Genomic DNA, 18,488 nt, shown 5'->3' on the forward strand with positions numbered 1-18,488 from the left:
ATCTTCATTAAGAGTATTTTTTCTCCAGATTGATCTTCTGATTGAGTTTAAAATAGGACATATGCCAATGAAATGACATATGTCTTCTCTTGTTCTCATATTGCACAAGGTGCATTCCGTATTTTGCTCGCTTATGTAGGGTACGTAATTTAGTCTAAGGAGTTCGCCTCTCGCTTTAAAGATAGTACTTATAACATCTAGACTATTCTGGTCATTAAAGTAATTATTTTCTCCCAGGAAGTGCGATATTCTCAACACTTGAGAAAATCCCCTGTCTCACTGACACGGCAACTGAATATGTTGACAATCACAGTTCTATAATTATAGGGAAAAAGGGAGGTCAAAGATTAAAAGTTGTCATGTGCTTATTAGAAACCCCGATACTTAAATGTTTCACCGAACTTTCCCTTTCCATAACTGAATAATCCAAAACTATCAACTTCACAAACAGAACTTTTTTTGTTCTTTTCTTTTATATACGGTCATCTCTTTCTCTTTTGTTTTTTCTTTGATATATCAACATAGGCCAAATTTCCCAACAGAGTTTTTGCTTCTGAATCTGAGTCCGTTCCGAACTTATTTTACACTTCACTTTATAATAAAATTAATTCACAAAATCTGTGAAAGATAATAGTTTTAAACAAATTTGTAATGTATTAAGTTATCAGCATCACAAAAATCGCAATACTCCAAATCCGTACTACGAAAATAGTCAAGGAAACAAAAATGACGGCAACCCGATTGACGCGGTCAGGTCGCAGCCGATTTCTAATCGGATTAGGTCTAATTATTCTTATGTTTGGATTCGTTGCAATATTTCACAGTTCACAAACTCAACTAGATGAATCTAGACAGCAACTTATACGATGTGAACAACAACAGGAGGCTTTAAATGCTCGCATGCAAGGTAAATATTTGGAAGTTTTGTTTGTCATGAATGACATTGCTGACCTATTTAACACACCCTTAAACCTATGAATTGTTTTAGCAATAATTGAACATAAATTCCGTCTGGAACGGAGCCTCGAAGCCGAACGCAAAGAACACCTTGAAACACGACAAGGATTTGAGCAACGAGCCAAAGAACAATCCGATCAAAATGCAAAGGCAAAGATGACATCAACCCTACATTATGACAATCTTAACCAAAGGTATAAGCTACTGCAAAAGGAACATGGTGATTTAGTGGAGGACTGTTCAAAATCGAAAAAATCACATCTGGAAGCTGTGAATAGTTTGGATACGAAGGTGAAATCACTACAATCCCAACTGCAACAAGTACGGAGTTTGAATGATAAGGATCTTGAAGAATTGAAGGTAAAATAAAAATACTTGTCTTGCATATGTCTCTTGTATTAAACGAACCAAAGATTAAATGAGACCGTATTGGAATGCCAAAATCGCGTTTCATACTGCTTGGCTCTTTTTAAAAAAACGTAGATTTAATCATCTAGAGAGTCAATTTTTTGATCCGATAATATAATAACAGCAAAATAATTATTTTAGATCCTATATCTAATTTACTTCTCTTCAAACTACAAAATGTTGATTGATAGACGGTACATTTAATTCCGTTCCCACTTTTGTGCGCCAGTAGTTCCAAACTCATGGTTAAATGGAAGACTGTGTCGTTCAACTTATGTTTTGTTTCATGTCTAAAAAGACGAAAATTAGAACTGATAATGAATTGAACTTCAATTGAAAACCGGGAAGTTTATTACTGGCTTTGAAGAAGCAATAACTGCGGCCAAGAAATCGTTTTTTTCCGCTTTCGGACTTTTAGTGTCTGAATTATTTGACGACTTGCACCGCCGCCAAAAGATTTTGCTAGAAAATATGGAAACTTCGACCAGTTTTCTCTTACATAAGGTTCATATGGTCTAAAGTTTGGCTGTTGTACTGCTGCAGAAAGTCTCTCCATGTTATGACCCTTTGCTTAATAGTTTGAGAGATGACGAAGAAGACTTAGTTTTGCACAGTGGTTAAAAATAAATTACTTTCGCACTGGAAGTAGGCAAGTGCAATACTCTCCCAACTTTTCTTTCCTGTACGATAGTGCCGAAAATCAGTTTCGACGAACCCAAAATAATGCTGAGGCATGTTGTCACAGACTTAGAGCCTTAATTGGATGTACAAAAAAAAAATAACAAAATACTAATGTTTTAAAATCATGAATTAAAAAAAAAAAACAGAAAAAAATCGTAAAACTGTATTTTTGAATCGTATAGTTTAAAATGCTATTGAAAAGTAAAACATTTGCTTATTTGTAAAAAAACTGCTTTTCTGTTTGTTTAAAAATTTAAGACTTTATTATTTGTGCTGAAATATTTATTTGTTATGTTTAAAGAAAACAAAATTCTTTAATTTTTTTTAATATAAAGAGGGGGATAGTAAAAAACCGGATTATACAAAAAATTCTTTTTGCAAAACCGAATTTTTTAAAGCGTTATATTGATATCAATAACCGGACTTAATACCACAAGGAATCTGATAAACGGTTGGCACTTGTGAAATATGTAATTCCAGCAGCTTTGTAGAAACAGGTCATTTGTTCACAAGTAGAACTGGAAAACGATTATATCAAACATTCCTGTAGTAAAACTTTTTTTTTTTTTAAATTAAATATTTGTATAAAGTCTTTGTTTCTGTGGCATGATGGTTAGCAGGACTGTCATGCAAAAGGTGTTGAGTTCAATCCCTGCCGTTGACACCAAACAAAGAACTTTTTTTACGGGTACTGCCTCTTGAGGGAGTTTGATAAATCCTCCAAGAGTAATTATTCTTTTCATGAAAATTTCTTTCTCAAAATTGTCTCTCCGTCCCTGGCATGACTTCCAACAAACAAACAATTTTTTTTAGTCAATTCCCTACTTCCTCAGAATCGGTAACAGTGCCAGTCGATAGAAGAATATCTTATTGCCGTTATGAATGTTGTATTTTGAAGTTAAGGGCATGTCGCATGCAAAAAAATTGATTGGTGCTTTGCGCTTAGCTTTGTAGCGTTCACATTTTTTTAAATATTTAAACGAAATAAACGGGTTTTTTATTGTGTTTTGATTTAAAATATATTGGGCTAAATATGTATAAAGGAATAAAAAATTAAAAAAAATTGTTTGTTCCTTAACAGCACTAGAATCACTAAAAAATCATTAAATTCAGGTAGTTACTTGCGAAAATCAATGGGGCAGTGTGTAAAATATAATTTTTTATTTTTTTTATATTTTTTTCCAAAAAACAATAAATTTTTATAAATAGTATCGATTTTCTTTTTTTTTTAATTTATTTATTTATTCCAAGAAAAATTGTAGAAAACTATGAAAAATAGGGCAAATTTGCATTGTGGCATAGGTGCAATATTTGATAAAACTTCCAAAGTATAACAGCTAGCTAAGTCAATTTAACTTTTTTAAATTCTAAATATATGTTCAGATATTTGCTTTTAAATTTTTTTTTTTAAAAAATAGTTATAGTAACTTTTTTAGACAAAAAATCCAAAATGCATTCTTTTTTTTTCCAATATTTTTTGCGAATTCATGGGGCGAGCTGATTTTTATTTTTTTAGTTTTAATTTTTTTTTAAAAAAAAAGGACCATATATATTACTCTTACTATCGATTTTGAAAAAAAAAATATTTGTCGCAACATAATTAAAAATGCATTTCAATACCTATAACAACATTTGTGGTGCAATTGTGAGGGATTGGGAGCTTATATAATTGCAAAATATTTTTTTTATTTTTTTTTTGGCATTTTGTTTATTCTATTTAAAAAAGTAAAAAGTTCTTGCGTCTACTGTTTATTTAATTTAATTTTTATAAAAGAGGTCTATTTTGCATTTTTTAACAACAAATTTCTTTGTAAACGCACACAATGAAGTTTCCAGTTCCCAAGAATGCCACTGCATCTCAGCACTCAAGAAGAGAATTCTTTGCAAAAGAATTTCGCCCGCCCATCCTCTCTCAGATTTTTTTTTGTTGTTGGTCTCATGGCTCATTTAGTTTTTGTATTCTTTGTTTTGCTTGCGGTATACAATAACAGAAAATACAACAAAAAAAAGACTTTTCTTAGAAATATTTTTTTTTCTAGTACGTGGTATGATGTAAGGTCATGGACTCGTGATTTGGGTGTTACGTAGTCAATCGTATACGCAGAATTTGATTTTTGGTTCAACTTTCGGCAAGTTTTGTGGTTGCACATTGTAGTGTAGGCATAAAAAAGGGTAAAGAGGTATTGTAGGTATCGTGAATTCGCTGCTATATATTTTGTTTTCTTGATTTTTTTTGCGTACTATCACTCCTGGCTATTGCATTTTTTTAACTTCCCATACGAAGTTATTATAATGGGTCCGATTTGTCAAATTGAAAATTTTGACATTTTTCGACGTTTCAAGGTCCCTAGAGTCGAAATAAAAGATTTTTAGAAAGATGTCTGTGCGTGCGTGTGTACGTACGTTCGTACGTCCGTACTTTCGCGACGTTTTTTTCGTCTTCCATAGCTCAAGAACCAGAAGAGATATCGACTTCAAATAAATTTTGCTATACAGATAATAAGGCAGAAAGATGCAGAAAGGGCTCTCAAGAATATTGCGTAGGTGGTTTTTTTACCAAAACAGTTTGAAAAAAAAGGTGAAAATTTTGGTTAACCCTAAATATCTTACGAACCAAAAACGCTAGAGACTTGAATTAAATTTTATATAATATATTGTAACGTGATATCAACCAAGTATATTTTTTGAAAAAAATCCATTTAACGGTTTTTTTATAAATCAAAAAACTGAAAAAAAAAATGTGTCACCTACCAAATTTTACGACTAAAATATGATTTCATCTCCAAAACAATTTTGTGCAACGAAAAATAATGTTTTTGAAATTTGATAAAATTTTGAGAAAAATCGAACTGACAGTTTTTTTTTATAAAAAATAAAAACCTAAACAAAAATTAATAAAAGTTGGTAAAAATTGACTTTCGACTCAAATATCTTTTCAAAACTTTGAGATATTGGCTTTAATTTACTTTTATCTTTCAAAAAATATTGTTGTCAACATTTAATAAAATTTTGAGAAAAGTCGAATTGACAGTTTGCTTACAAAAAATTAAAAACCGAAAAAAATTAACAAAAATTGGTAAAAATTGAATATCGATTCAAATATCTTTTCAAAAAGTTGAAATTTAGGCATCAAACTTTTTTTATCTTATAAGAAATATTGTTATCAACAATGTTGAGAAAATTGAATTGACAGTTTTTTTTATACAAAATAAAAATCTAAAAAACTTTACTCAAAGTTGGTAAAAATTGAATATCGATTCAAAACTCTTTTCATTTCATTTTTATATAAAAATCCAACAGTCCGTTTTTTCATAAAAAATAAAATCTACAAAAAATAGTACGCAAATTTGGTCAAAATTGATACGAGTACATATAGACAAACTTTTAAGCAAGACTAATTGACAGACGGGATGGGAAGTTATAAGTGTGGGTCACATCCCAGCCTCTTTTTTGAAATAGTTTGACAGGATTGTGCACACTGATAACTTCCCATCACGTCTGTCGATTTGTCTTGCTTAAAAGTTTGTCTATCAATTTTTAGCAAATTTGCGTTTTATTTTTTGTAGATTTTATTTTTATGAAAAAAACGGACTGTTGGATTTTTATATAAAAATCACTAAATATCCAAAATTTTCACCTTTTTTTAAACTGCTATGGTAAAAAAAACACCTACGCAATTTTCTTGAGAGCCCTTTCTGCAGCTTTCTGCCTTATTATCTGTATAACAAAATTTATTTGAAGTCGATATCTCTTCTGGTTCTTGAGCTATGGACGACGAAAAAAACGTCGCGAAAGTACGGACGTACGAACGTACGTACACACGCACGCACAGATATGTTTCTAAAAACCTTTTATTTTGATTCTAGGGACCTTGAAACCTCGAGAAATGTCAAAATTTTCAATTTGACAAATCGGACCCATTACAATAATTTCCAATGGGAAGTAAAAAAATATTAAAATAAAATAGGTATTTTCAATAATTAGAAAATGTCGACCAAAAAAAGAAATTCAAGAAAAAAACATCTCCTTCGATAGCAAAATACCCACTTGCTTTATAAAATTCGAACCATATGCAAAAGACAACAACAAATCTACCTAACTAGACATACCAAAAAAAACCGGTTTATCATGCAACGTTGTTGTATTTCTTATTTCTTTGATTGGCTGCTTGTGCGGAAATATATCCCTCGCTCTGAGAGACAAAAAAGATCAAGAGGCAAATATAGAGTAATTGGAAATTCAAATTTTGAATTTGATAATGAAGAGAGTAACGATCTTTCACTAATACATTCAAATTCATTTACATGAGTTCTGAGTTCGCTTCTGCGGGAGACATACCCTTAATCAGCCCTACCCGGAATTCCATCGTCATCGGAAACTTTTACGAATTCCGAAAAACTATTAGAAAATGCTTTGATAGTTGAAAATATCATAAAGTTTTCCATTAAGAATGGATTTCATTATACCGTTTTTCGGGCTTCGTACACGTTTCCAATTACGTAGAATTCGTGATATTCCTGAATGGTACAATTAACATACATATAATGTTGTCTGTCAGGTTGGCTAAATGTACTATTACTCGTATAACAATGAACATTACAAAATAAGTTAATAAAAGTTGCATCAAATATATATTAAATTCGATATTCCTGATTCATTTCCTTATTTTTGCAATGATTTAGAAAACTGAGAAGGATCGGAAATTTAAAATGTTCAAGATTTCACAGAGGTTTCCAAGAGAAAGCAAACTTTAACCATATGAAAGTTAAGAGCTGCGTATTCTCCACTTCATATTGATGTTATTCGTTCCTTCCGATTTTGTTGGGTTTCAAAAATATTCTCGGGCAGTTCGAACAGTGAAGAACTGAAATAGTAAATATTTAATGTTGTATTCAGGTTACTACATCTATCCATTTACGGGTTCACTAAATGTTTTCAGGTATGTCTTCTCTGCGAGAATACGTGTTATCTGGAAGTTGGGAGTTTATGCATTTAAATGTAATGGTAGCGTTGGAACAAACTGAGAGTGAAATCCATTCTTTAAAGGTAGTATGTAGTTAAGGATATTATTAGGTTTTTAAACCCCATCAAATAGCTTTAGGCCCCACATTCAAGTTTCATAAAACATAATTTATTTTGCTACAGTGTCAAACATTATTCATTTTTTTAATAACAATTTTATAATTCTTAATTAAAACAACCAGTCTTGAAACATGACAAATTATATTTAAAAATGAAACCCAAATATTAGTAAAATTTGTATAACCACATTCGTAAAAAAGTTAGGTAATAGCATCAATATCATAAATCATCGATATTTTTTATGGGTAAAATAGATCGTTCACGAAATTACGAAAAAATATTCTTTCAATCAAAGAGTCTTTGTGTTTAAAATGTTTAAGAAATTTTCTGACATTTTGTTGCATTTTTATCCTCGACAGATAAATAATCCAAAACCCGATATACTCGTGTTAAGACAAAAAAAAAAAGAGAAAGAGAATATACATTTTCTAGGCCCAAACTTAAATGAATACACAAAAATTCATTCAAGTCGATCCAGTCGTATAGTTGAAGTAAATATATATTACCTGAATACCGACTGAAGCGCCATCTGTCAGTTTGTGATTTGTGAATCTAAAACATCAAGGACGCCACTAGAACGCATACACAAAATTCATTCAAATTGATTTAGCCCATAGTGGACCGATTTATGCTTACTTACCTTGTCACCTTGTCTAAAACCTTTTTTAACATCGAAAAGTTCTGTTTAGTTGTTTCCAACCTTTATGAAGCAGCTTGAATTCTCCATGGTCATCCTGCACAAACGGACGAGTTTGGCTCTATACAGCTCGTCCCTGTAGATGCTGTCATATGCGGCCTTGAAATTGATGAAAAGTTGGTGGGTGTCGATTTGGTGTTCTTGGGTTTTTTCCAGGATCTGCCGTAATGTGAATATTTGATCAACTGTGGACTTTCCTGGTCTAAAACCACACCGATAAGGTTCTATCTTTAGATGTTCACATAGTATAGCAGAGAAGATTTTATAGGCGATATTAACTAGACTGATTCCTCTATAGTTGGTGCAGTTTAGAGGGTCTCCTTTTTTCAGGATCGGGCAAACAATACTGAGGTTCCATTCTTCGGGCATGCTTTCTTTCGACCATATCTTACTGACAAGTTGGTGCATGCACCTAACCAACTTATCTCCAGCTGCTTTAAAGAGCTCGGCATTCAAGCCATCCGCTCCAGCGGCTTCAGCTTAGATATGGCAATCTTTACTTCATCTAAGTCGGGAGTACGGGATTGTTGGCTTTCGTCGTCTATGTTGAATGGATCATCCTGCCTGACAGCGGAATTCAGTTCGTCGTCGCCGTTATACAGTCTGCAGAAGTGGTCCTTTCATATCCTCAGCATTGACTGCGGTTCCACTATGATGTTTCCATTTTCGTCTTTGCAGCCTTCGGTTCTAGGTTTAATTACCTGTGAATTTCGTTTCACCTGTTCATAAAACTTTCGAACTTCATTCCTGCTTTTAAACCTCTCAACATCTTCGATCGCACGCTTCTCATGCCCTCACTTTTTCCTTCTGAGAAGTTGGCGTTCCTCTCGCCTCTTCTGCTCATAGAGCTCATGAGCAGCTCCCGTCCTTTTATGAAGCGCCGCTTTGCGTGCACATCAGAGGCGGCTTCTCTGACTGCATCTTGGCAATGTTGCCACTGGTGTTCAATACATTGTGTTGGCAGCAGAGAACTTCGAGAGAGGTTACTTGTAACCCATATTCTTCCTACTAAAAGGAGTGCCTCAACGGTGCAAAATTGCTAATGAGATACAACAATAACTAGTGCTGAAACCATTCGCCGTGTGCTTCGCGAGCATGATTTCAATGGGCGAGTCGCTCGAAAATAGCCTCTAGAAGCATATTTTGAAGAACTCTGGGACAATGTGATTTTTGCAGACGAATCTAAATTTAACCTTTTTGGGTTCGACGGGATGTCCTACGTCTGGCAAAAGCCAAAAACGGAACTTAAAAGGAAGAATCTGAAAGCTACAGTGAAGCATGGGCTTGTATTTCTGCAGCAGGGGTTAGAAATTTGAAATTTATTGAAGGGACAATGGACAAAAATATGTACCTAAACATATTAAAAAATGATTTGATGCAAAGTGCAGACAAGTTGGGTATTCGTCATCGAAATTTCCAATTTTATCAAGATAATGACCCGAAGCATAAGAAAGAAATCGTGCAGACATGGCTCATCTAGAACCGTCCTCACTTGATGAAACCCCAGGCGCAGTCACCAGGTATGAACGTGAAAGAAAATTTGTTGGCTTTGTTGGACATTAATAAACAGATACATATCATTTCTAAGAAAAATGATCTGAAAAAGGCCATTCTAGAAGAATGGCGGAAAATTACACCGGAAATAACAAAGAAGCTTGTTGATTCCATGCCAAAAAGAGTACAAGCTCTTGAAAAATCAAAAGGGTACCACACTAAGTACTGAAAAGGATTCTTAAAACTCGAACGTTTTTTCTAAAACCAATGATCTTGTATCAAATAAGCTGGGCTTGAAATTTATTGTTTTTTTAGTTTTTTAGTTGTTACCTTCTTAAATACCAATATTTAAATAGACTCTTGTTCGTTGTTGAAGTATATTTAATTCTCTTTGAAATAATATTGAATTTTTGTAGAACATCCTTCTTGTTTGCAAGCTATGGGAACTTAAATTATAAATCTATTACTGTATCAAATAAGCTTTGAGCCACAGATGGGATTTTGTTTCAATCTAAAAATATAACAAAAACCGAAAAATAGTTGTAGTTATAAAATCAGCTGGATATTTTTATTGTTTGTAGACTATGCAACAGTGAGGCGCAGTTGACTTTTTAGCGTTAGCGTTGACTCTTGCATTATAAAAAAAATATTTAGATTTTTTAAAATTTACAAAAAAATCAAATCAGAATCAAAATTATTTGTCCTACTTCTTGTTAAAAGTCGTATTATTGTGGGCTAGAAGTTGTGTTCTTTAAATATCGATAATAAACTTGGATAAAATGTATTATTTATCTGAATCAAAGACTTTATAACATTTGAAACAGTAAAAAGAAACTTCGACCTTCAAAAGCAGCGAACAGCATTTTCCCCAATTCGTTAACAAAACAATCTTATATTAAGTGAACTGCAAAAATGTTTTAAATAATATTTCGTTGGAAACTAAAAATAACTTTTTATTTCTACTTGCAGGCTAAGTATGATACAGTTGTGCAGGAAAAGGATCGTCTAGAAATTCTACTTAAGACAACGTCACTAAGTTCTGAAAATCACAAGAAGAAAATCTCAAAACTAACAGACACAATCATGGAATACAAAAACAATTGTGAATACAAACCCAAAACTGATAGCAGTGACACTTTGAGCGATCAAACAATGCCGTCTCCCATATCTGGCAACAACCATCATCAATTAATGCCCAATCATCCACTGGATAAGCCTCTCGTACAGAAGTCCTTTAACGAACAACAATTAGTGAGTCCTGATTTGTACAAAGTATCTATTAAACTTACTAACAACACTCAACCAAGTGCTTCATATTTGTCTACTCAAAAATCTCTCGCCCCACCTGCTGATATGGGTGAAGCTCGAAAAGATCGCCCAATCGACAAGTATAAAAATGCGATAATTAATTCTGTTGAAAACTTTCAGATGATTCCCAAGCCATTGGCCAGTACAGAGGACAAAAATAAACCAGCATCGGCAGCAGAGAATGTGCAACAAATGCCACCACTGAACTCAACAATCAAATCATCAACTGTGGCAATTTCAGCGGCTAATGGTGATGCTGAAGGTGGAGGAACTCACGATGTTAATCGACATGCTTTATCTGTAGCCAATCAGCCCAGTACCGCGAGTACAGCAATCAAAGCCAAGCGATCAAGCACAACAAAAGAGCTTCTGAATTCCCCACACAAACCGCCTAAACATATACCACTTGGTGTTGCTCCGATTCCAGAAAACTTCGAGTACTTGCTTAGCAACAATCGTAACGATGACCAACAAGCCGGCAATAAGTTAGCAAACCTTCAAAAACAACCAGGAGAAGCTGACAATAAGCAAGATACTGATAACAACCGTTATGTAAATGTTGTAGATGAATTGGTAGGGAAGAACAACGAAGGTGGTGAGCAGGATACAGGTGCACACGAAGTGAAGGACGCCGATTTTAATGCTGATAAGAATGATGAGAATGTGAATAATGGCGCGGAAGAGGATAATAATTTCTTCGAGGCGAAAATAGCGCCGAAAGATAATGATGATCGTGGCGATGGAGATGATATGGAAGTATTTGGCATGGGTGGTGGCCACAAACAAAATCACAATAAAGACCGAGACGATGATTTGGCACCAGTGGCAAATGCTTTACTTGATGCAGACAATCTTAATAATGAAGTTGCTGGTGATCAAGGAAAGGAACAATTTGCGGATGGTTTGCACATCGACGAAGGAAACGAAGAAGAGGAAGACGGTAAGTCGTAGGGTCCATGTTTTAAATGTATTTTTTTTTTTCAAAATATAAAGTAGTTTATTTTGCTTCAGTTTTCTTTTTATTATTTAATTTTCTGTGCTACCATCCTATGCACGTTGAAAGAATGTTGTAAACTATTAACCATTTCTAAAGGCTTCTAGTGTATCGGGAGACGTCGAGAGCACTTATAGTATTATGCAAAGTGTTAATCGCATATTCATGAAAAAAGATACAATTGACAAATTTATCTTCAATATGTTTAGAGGTTATTTAAAGTTTTCCCAAGCAAACAACTAAGAAAATTCGGCAAACTGTAAACGAAAACAATCTGCTTCACAGACAAATTTAATACCTTAATTTCCACAAACACCGAAAATATATGCCCTGGCTATAGTACACAAAGTAGAGTTTTTTTTACACAGTGTTAAATGTTATTTACAAACTGATGGTCTTACAATGGGATACCCAAATTCATCCATAGTTGCGGAAATAGGCATACCGCATTTTAAATAATAGGAAAAGATACGTGGATGACATGTTTTGTATACTTAAACAAGATCAAAGCACGGCTTTCAAATTTTGTATGGTACAAGTTTCGGAGACAAAGAGGGCAACTTCACCTGCATTGGAATACAAGGCTCATCTGTAATTGATCTTTGTCTTACTAATGGTGTATGGAACTCGTAAATTACGAATTTCAAGGTAGGGGAAGCACTCTATTCAGATCATCAACCTTTAATTTTAGAATTTGGAGTTGAAACTATAGAACGAGAGGAAACGGTAGAGCTAAAGCTTTTACCAAAGCTTAAATGAAAAAACGCACAATGTGCTGCTTACAGAGAAAAGTTAGATATAGCTCTTTGATAACAAGAAATCACTGACTTTAGTCAATTAGAACAAGCTATAAGGGAGGCGTATGAAGCAAGCAAGCAAGAGAACGAAAACAACCGGAGAACCTTTGTGCAACCATGGTTTGATGCAGAACGCATGCAAGCTAGGAAACGAACGTTCGCTTGGTTAAGAATACTTCGTAAGAGTAATGGAGACAGTTTCAGAGCCCAATATATCGAGGCAAATAAACTTTATAAAGCAGTATGTTGCAATATGAAGAAAATCTATTGTGAAGAAAAAGCGAGAAAACTCGCAAATCGCACAAATTCAGCAGACTTTTGGAATGTAGTGCGTAACATTAATGGAACGGGACTCACCATAAGCAAAAACTTAAATGCATCTTCATTATGCTCTCACTTCATCCACAAAGCTGAATAAACTCCATTTAATTTGCTTCTCCCTGCTTTGAAGACGACATACTGGATGCACAAATAACAGCGACAGAAACGAATGCGGTGATCAAAGATCTGCAAAATGACAAAGCACCAGGGTTGGTTCGCATTCCGGGGGAATTCTATAAGTTCGGCTCTGTAGACCTCACACAAACAGTAACAAACTTAAGCAATGACATCCTTGAGAAGGTTAATATGCCTCGAGATTTCAAGAAAGCTTGGATATTCCAATCCTTTTTAGACGTATCGTACAAAATTTGTTCGATTATTTTACAATGGCGCCTTACATCTTGGATCAACCACAACAATATGCTATAAGAGTCATAGAAAATCTGCATAGGCTGCTGTCTCGGATGGTGAAGTAGTATCAGAATAGTTTGAAACGAAAATTGGAGTGAGGCAAGGTTGTACTCTGAGCCCTTTGCTGTTTGCGCTATTTATCGAAGATATTATGGACATCCTGCCTGGTGGAATTGAAGTCAGCAGTACTATTATGAAAGCACTTTTGTTTGCAGATGATAAAGTGATTCTAGCTCATTCACCGTAAACGCTACAACTGATGATCAACCGATTATGCGAATACTGTGCCAAATGGAACCTAGTGGTCAACCAAGAGAAGTAGAACATCATGATCTTCAATAGAGGGGGAGGCAGACTACGAACAAATGGGAAGTGGCACTACAATAACGGCACTTGAAGTTGTCGGCGAATACAAGTACCTTGGAGTGACCTTCACCTGCAATTTAAAAATGAAAAAGCACTTGAAAGATAAGCTTGCAAAGGCAAAAACTGCAATAAATTCAACCTGGAAGATGTGTTTCTCCAACAAATATCTAAACCATAGCATAAAATTTAAAGTTTTTGAATCTGTTGCAGAATCAATCATGCTTTACGCAGCGAAAGTATGGGGAGGTCAAGAATATGATGAAGTTGAAAAACTTTTACGCTTCTACTTAAAACGCATGTTCAGACAACCATCGAACACACCAAACTATGCGTTGAACCTGGAAACTGGATTATCACCGTTATACATAAAAACACTAAAATTTTAGTCTGATTACATTATAAAAGTCTTAAACATGTATGAAAGTCGACTTCCGAAGAAGATCATGATGATAACAGTGAGCAGAAAAGTTGGATGGTATGATGAGTGGCTGGATCATGCATGTTTGTGTAATTTCGATCTAAACCAAGACCAAGAGCCTCCCAATAACTGGAAACAAAGACACTACGAGATCATTTAAAACACAGATATAAACTGCAGGAATGAGTATGAAAGTGAACCAAGAGGATCCCTTTACAAATCAACTATAACCTTCAACATGCAAACTATTTCAGAGACGAACTAGACGTAGAATCCATCTTAATAATGCAAAGGGCGAAGGAAGAACTTCTTCCGCTTCATTATAGGCCACGCCAATATTGTGCAATATAAGTAACACAGCAGAAAGAGAAGACATATTTCATTTTATGGGTAGATGTCCGACTCTTCGTGAAACAAGGCGACATTTCTTCGGTTAAGATTTTGTAAATATAAATTTTTATATTCTTATGTTGTTAATAAATAAAATCATTTTAATCTTTAAAAAAAAATCTAATCACCCAGCTAATTTGACATCTGTAGTATCGGCTCTTTTTAACCGAGCTCTTAGAACTCTTCGTCTACAGGATTATAAAAAATAGCATTTTTAACTTACTTTGAACGAATTATGCATTGGAATTTTAATTTAAAAAAAGACAGTCTTTATATCACCAACAAAAGTTCGTCGAATTCTTAGGTCACCAAAAGACAGAATTAAATGCAGGGTGTATCGATTTCTTGAATTATGAGATGGGCAATAGAAATTGAAAGAAAAATTCACAACAGAAATTCAAGCTTCAAATTATCATCAACATAGGATCCTCTAATAAACAAAATAATGTATACATCCAGAAAAAATCCGACACCTACGTCGTAAGCTTTGTGTTGTACCCAAGAATACATACATAGGTCTTTTTCCGTAACACGAAAAATGCTGGAAAAATTCGGAAAAAAGAAATAATAATTGTCTAGAGAAATCAAAACGCGTCAAGTTTCGAAAACCTTTATTTATTTAAAATGAACAACTCGGCGAAAAGATAAACTTAAAACCTTATATAGAATTGTAGGTTCCGATTCAAACAAACAATCGTTAGCATGTTGAAAGTTATCAAAGGGAGCACGAATTATACTTCAAAAAAACGATCCTATGAAAATCTTATTAAATATGTAAATTTCTAAAACAAACGAACAAGACATCTTAATGACTAAGTCTTCCTCTTCGATGCTATACAACTCAGTGGCCAGATTTTACAAATTATATAGCAACTTTTAACACTTTCCACTTGTGCGCGTGGATTTATAGACTTTCCAAGATGGAGCATTTGTTTCCATGCGCTTGCCATCTCAGTCGTTGGACTTTTAATCTTCTGGTTAAGTCTTTTCTTCACCACTCATCTTCTATGCATACGAAACCGTAGATCCCGTGAAGAAATATTCTCATCCAAGGTGCTCAAATCCTCATAGTCGATGCTTCAGCACCATATTACATATAACAGGGCAGGAAGGGCTTTACAACTCAATTGTTTTTTAAACCAAAGAAACAGCGGTTAGCAAGGGTAATTCTTCGTTGGATCTCAGCGCTAGTGCGGAGGCGCAGACAAAGTCGTTAACTACCTCGAAGCTATGCCTGTCGATGGAGACGTTTTCACAGACACGTCGGCGTTGTAGGTCCTTTGTTTTGCCCTCATTAACCTTTAAACCAATTTTCCGCCTTTGCGTTAATTCTCGCAAAAGCCCCATTGACATCACGCTGAGTTTTTCAGACTATGTAAATATCATCAGCATATGCTAGTAATTTAAATTGTAAATTGTAGTACCCGTGGCGTGATGGTTAGTGCGTTGGACTGTCATGCCAGAGGTCTTGGGTTCGATCCCTGCCTATGCCATCTAAAGTTTTCAACGGGTACTGCCTCTTGCGAGGAATTGACAAATTCTCCAAGAGTAACTCTTCCAATTGCGGTATTTATGTGGTTTGTCCAGGTAAGGTTTCTGTTAAATACTATTCCTAGGTTTTTCGCAGATTCAACAAACTGAAATGGAATATTGTTAAGAGACTGATGTTCTCCTTTTCAAGAATCATAAAGGTAATACTGAAGAATCAGATACCTGCTAGACCGGATAGTATCCCCGCTATTGTTCTAAAGAGGTTTTACTCCAAGCTGTCCGAAATCATTTCAAAACATAATTGGAAACTCATATCTTTATAATAAAGTTAAATTCTTGACCACAACATTTAATTATATTCGTTCTATTTATCGTTCAAAACTCGCACGTACAAAAAATACCCTTTAAAATTTTTTGATTATTTTGTATTAAAAATCCATCGAGTAAAGTATTCTATAGCATCTAAAAATCGCTAGCATTTCCAGAGTATTTGAACTTGGATAACTACTCCGAATTCCTGGTTTGTGTATTTTTATACTAATTTTCTATACAATATGATAATTGATTTTTTGACTTCTTATTCAAATCTATCCGATCTTTTTCTCAATAACCTCTTTCTTAAGACAATTTTAAGTTCTTATATCGAATATTAGGTATTGGTTTTATTCTTTTGGGAAGAATATATTGCGTCCCTCTTGACTTCATTTACAAAATAAATGTCTTACTCATTTCAGAAGATGATTACTCAAATCCTGCGGCAAGGCAACAGGAAGGTCCAGCGATTCGCAATTAATTATTGAATATATTGGACTATAGAAGATGAAGCCCTTAACTGTTGCTGCTGTGTCATAAAACGTTGGATTACACTGGGAAATGGTTTGCTGCAGAATTAACACATTTAACAGTATGACTATGAAGTTAATATTTTCCATACACCTAGATATAATTTTCAATGTTCCCACGTGTTTTAAAACTATGTATTTCAATTTTACAGAAGCATAAAAAAAAACCTGTTTGATCTGTCTTTGAATAAACAAAAATTATATCTTAAAATATATAAATTAAGACCCTTGCAGATCTCAACCAAAAACTTGTAATGTATAAAAAAAAAAAACATTTTATATTTTGTAAAAAAAAAAATCAAAGAAAAAACATACTAAAGTTTACTAAAAATGCGACTTTACTTCATGCGACCAATCCACATAAACACACACACACAAAATGAACCTACCATCCATAATAATATGCTTTCGATTTTTCTGTGATAATTACTTCCGGTTATATTAAAATATTCGTTGGAAATACTTTTAAACTACTTACTCGTATATTAAAAAACAAAAACACACATTTTTACAGATAAACTCTAGACATACATCTATAGATTTTATTTCTTCTTTAAAAATTCAAAACCAATAAGCTCAATTGATCTAGTTTTCTGCCAAATTTCCAAAGCAATAACTATATAGAAAATAAAAAGGTGCCTTTAAAGGGATTGTATGTGTACACTAAATCTTCCTTAAAGTAATTAATAATTTGAAAATTAAGTTTTTGATTCTTTGAGTGGTGATAAATCGCTTAAATAAAAATGCACTGATTCGATGAAATGTTAAATTAGGATTCATGTAAAAGTTATACTTAACTTTGTCTTTAAAATGTGCAATGTATTTATTTATTTTTGTATCGGTCTATAAATAAGTTTTCTTATAATTTGATGTTCTTTTTCGTCATAAATTTCATTAAAAGCGTCTCATAGAGTATTTGGAACGCATCATTTTTTCATTCATATGGGCTATGACTAGATTAACTGGGCTTTCAATTAAGTATATTTTAAATTAATCAAAAAAAAAAAACTCATTGTAATGTAAGCCTATATACATTTTTAAATTTACTTAAACAAAAAATGTATTACATTTCTTTATTTTGTACTTCTTTTGTTTTATATCGTTATTTTCCTCCATTTTGTATTATTTTTTTTTTAATGAAAATAAATCAAAAAATAAAAATAGTTGTTTTTAATTTTTAAATGATAGAAATAAACGTTGAAAAAAACAAGCGCCTGTAACGTGCTGGGTTTCCAATTTATACAGCCACTAAATTTACAAACCTCGAAAAGAAAATTGCAAAGACGAAAGTGAAAACATTATATTGATCAATAGTCAATGCTGAGGATATAAAGGAACTAATCGAATTCCGCTGTCAGGCAGGATGATCGAATCAATATAGACGGGGAAAGCCAAACAATCACCTCTTCCCGACTTAGACATAGTTAAGATTGCCATATCTATGCTGAACTCTTATAAAGCTGCTGGAGCAGATGGCTTCAATGCCAACTTGTTCAAAGTAGCTGGAGATAATTTGGTTAAAAGCATGTATTAACTTATCTGTAAAATATGGTCGGACAGAAAACATACCTGATAAATGGAACCACAGTATTGATGAACCCCAGTAACTGCATGAACTATAGAGGGATCAGTCTCCTTATAGTCGCTTACAAAATCTTTTCTGCCGTAATATGTAAAGGTCTTAAGCTCATCGTCAAAAACCTCATAGGTACTTGTCAGTGTAGCTCAAAACCAGAAAAGTCGACAGGCATTAAAAGACTGTTTACAGCCTTATTGCGGTTGTCAAAGATCAATTAATTGACAATTGAAACATTTTGTCAATTAATTGATA

General features: G+C 33.6%; 1 protein-coding gene across 3 annotated transcripts; it reads left to right on the forward strand.

Annotated features, from left to right (window-relative positions):
* Positions 1–514: 514 nt before the first annotated feature.
* Positions 515–17,792, forward strand: LOC129939291 (MATH and LRR domain-containing protein PFE0570w). Of its 3 annotated transcripts, XM_056047263.1 has the most exons (5): positions 517–907; positions 989–1,317; positions 10,289–10,570; positions 10,748–11,567; positions 16,550–17,792. In XM_056047263.1, the coding sequence occupies exons 1-5, from the start codon at positions 727–729 to the stop codon at positions 16,606–16,608; spliced, it is 1,671 nt and encodes a 556-aa protein (XP_055903238.1). In that variant the 5' UTR covers positions 517–726; the 3' UTR covers positions 16,609–17,792. The 3 variants fall into 3 exon arrangements, with proteins under 3 accessions (XP_055903237.1, XP_055903236.1, XP_055903238.1); XM_056047262.1 differs by having other exon boundaries at positions 515–907; positions 10,289–11,567; positions 16,553–17,792; XM_056047261.1 differs by having other exon boundaries at positions 516–907; positions 10,289–11,567.
* Positions 17,793–18,488: the final 696 nt, after the last annotated feature.

This window comes from Eupeodes corollae, chromosome 1 (genome assembly GCF_945859685.1).
Source record: "Eupeodes corollae chromosome 1, idEupCoro1.1, whole genome shotgun sequence".
Lineage (NCBI taxonomy): Eukaryota > Metazoa > Arthropoda > Insecta > Diptera > Syrphidae > Eupeodes > Eupeodes corollae.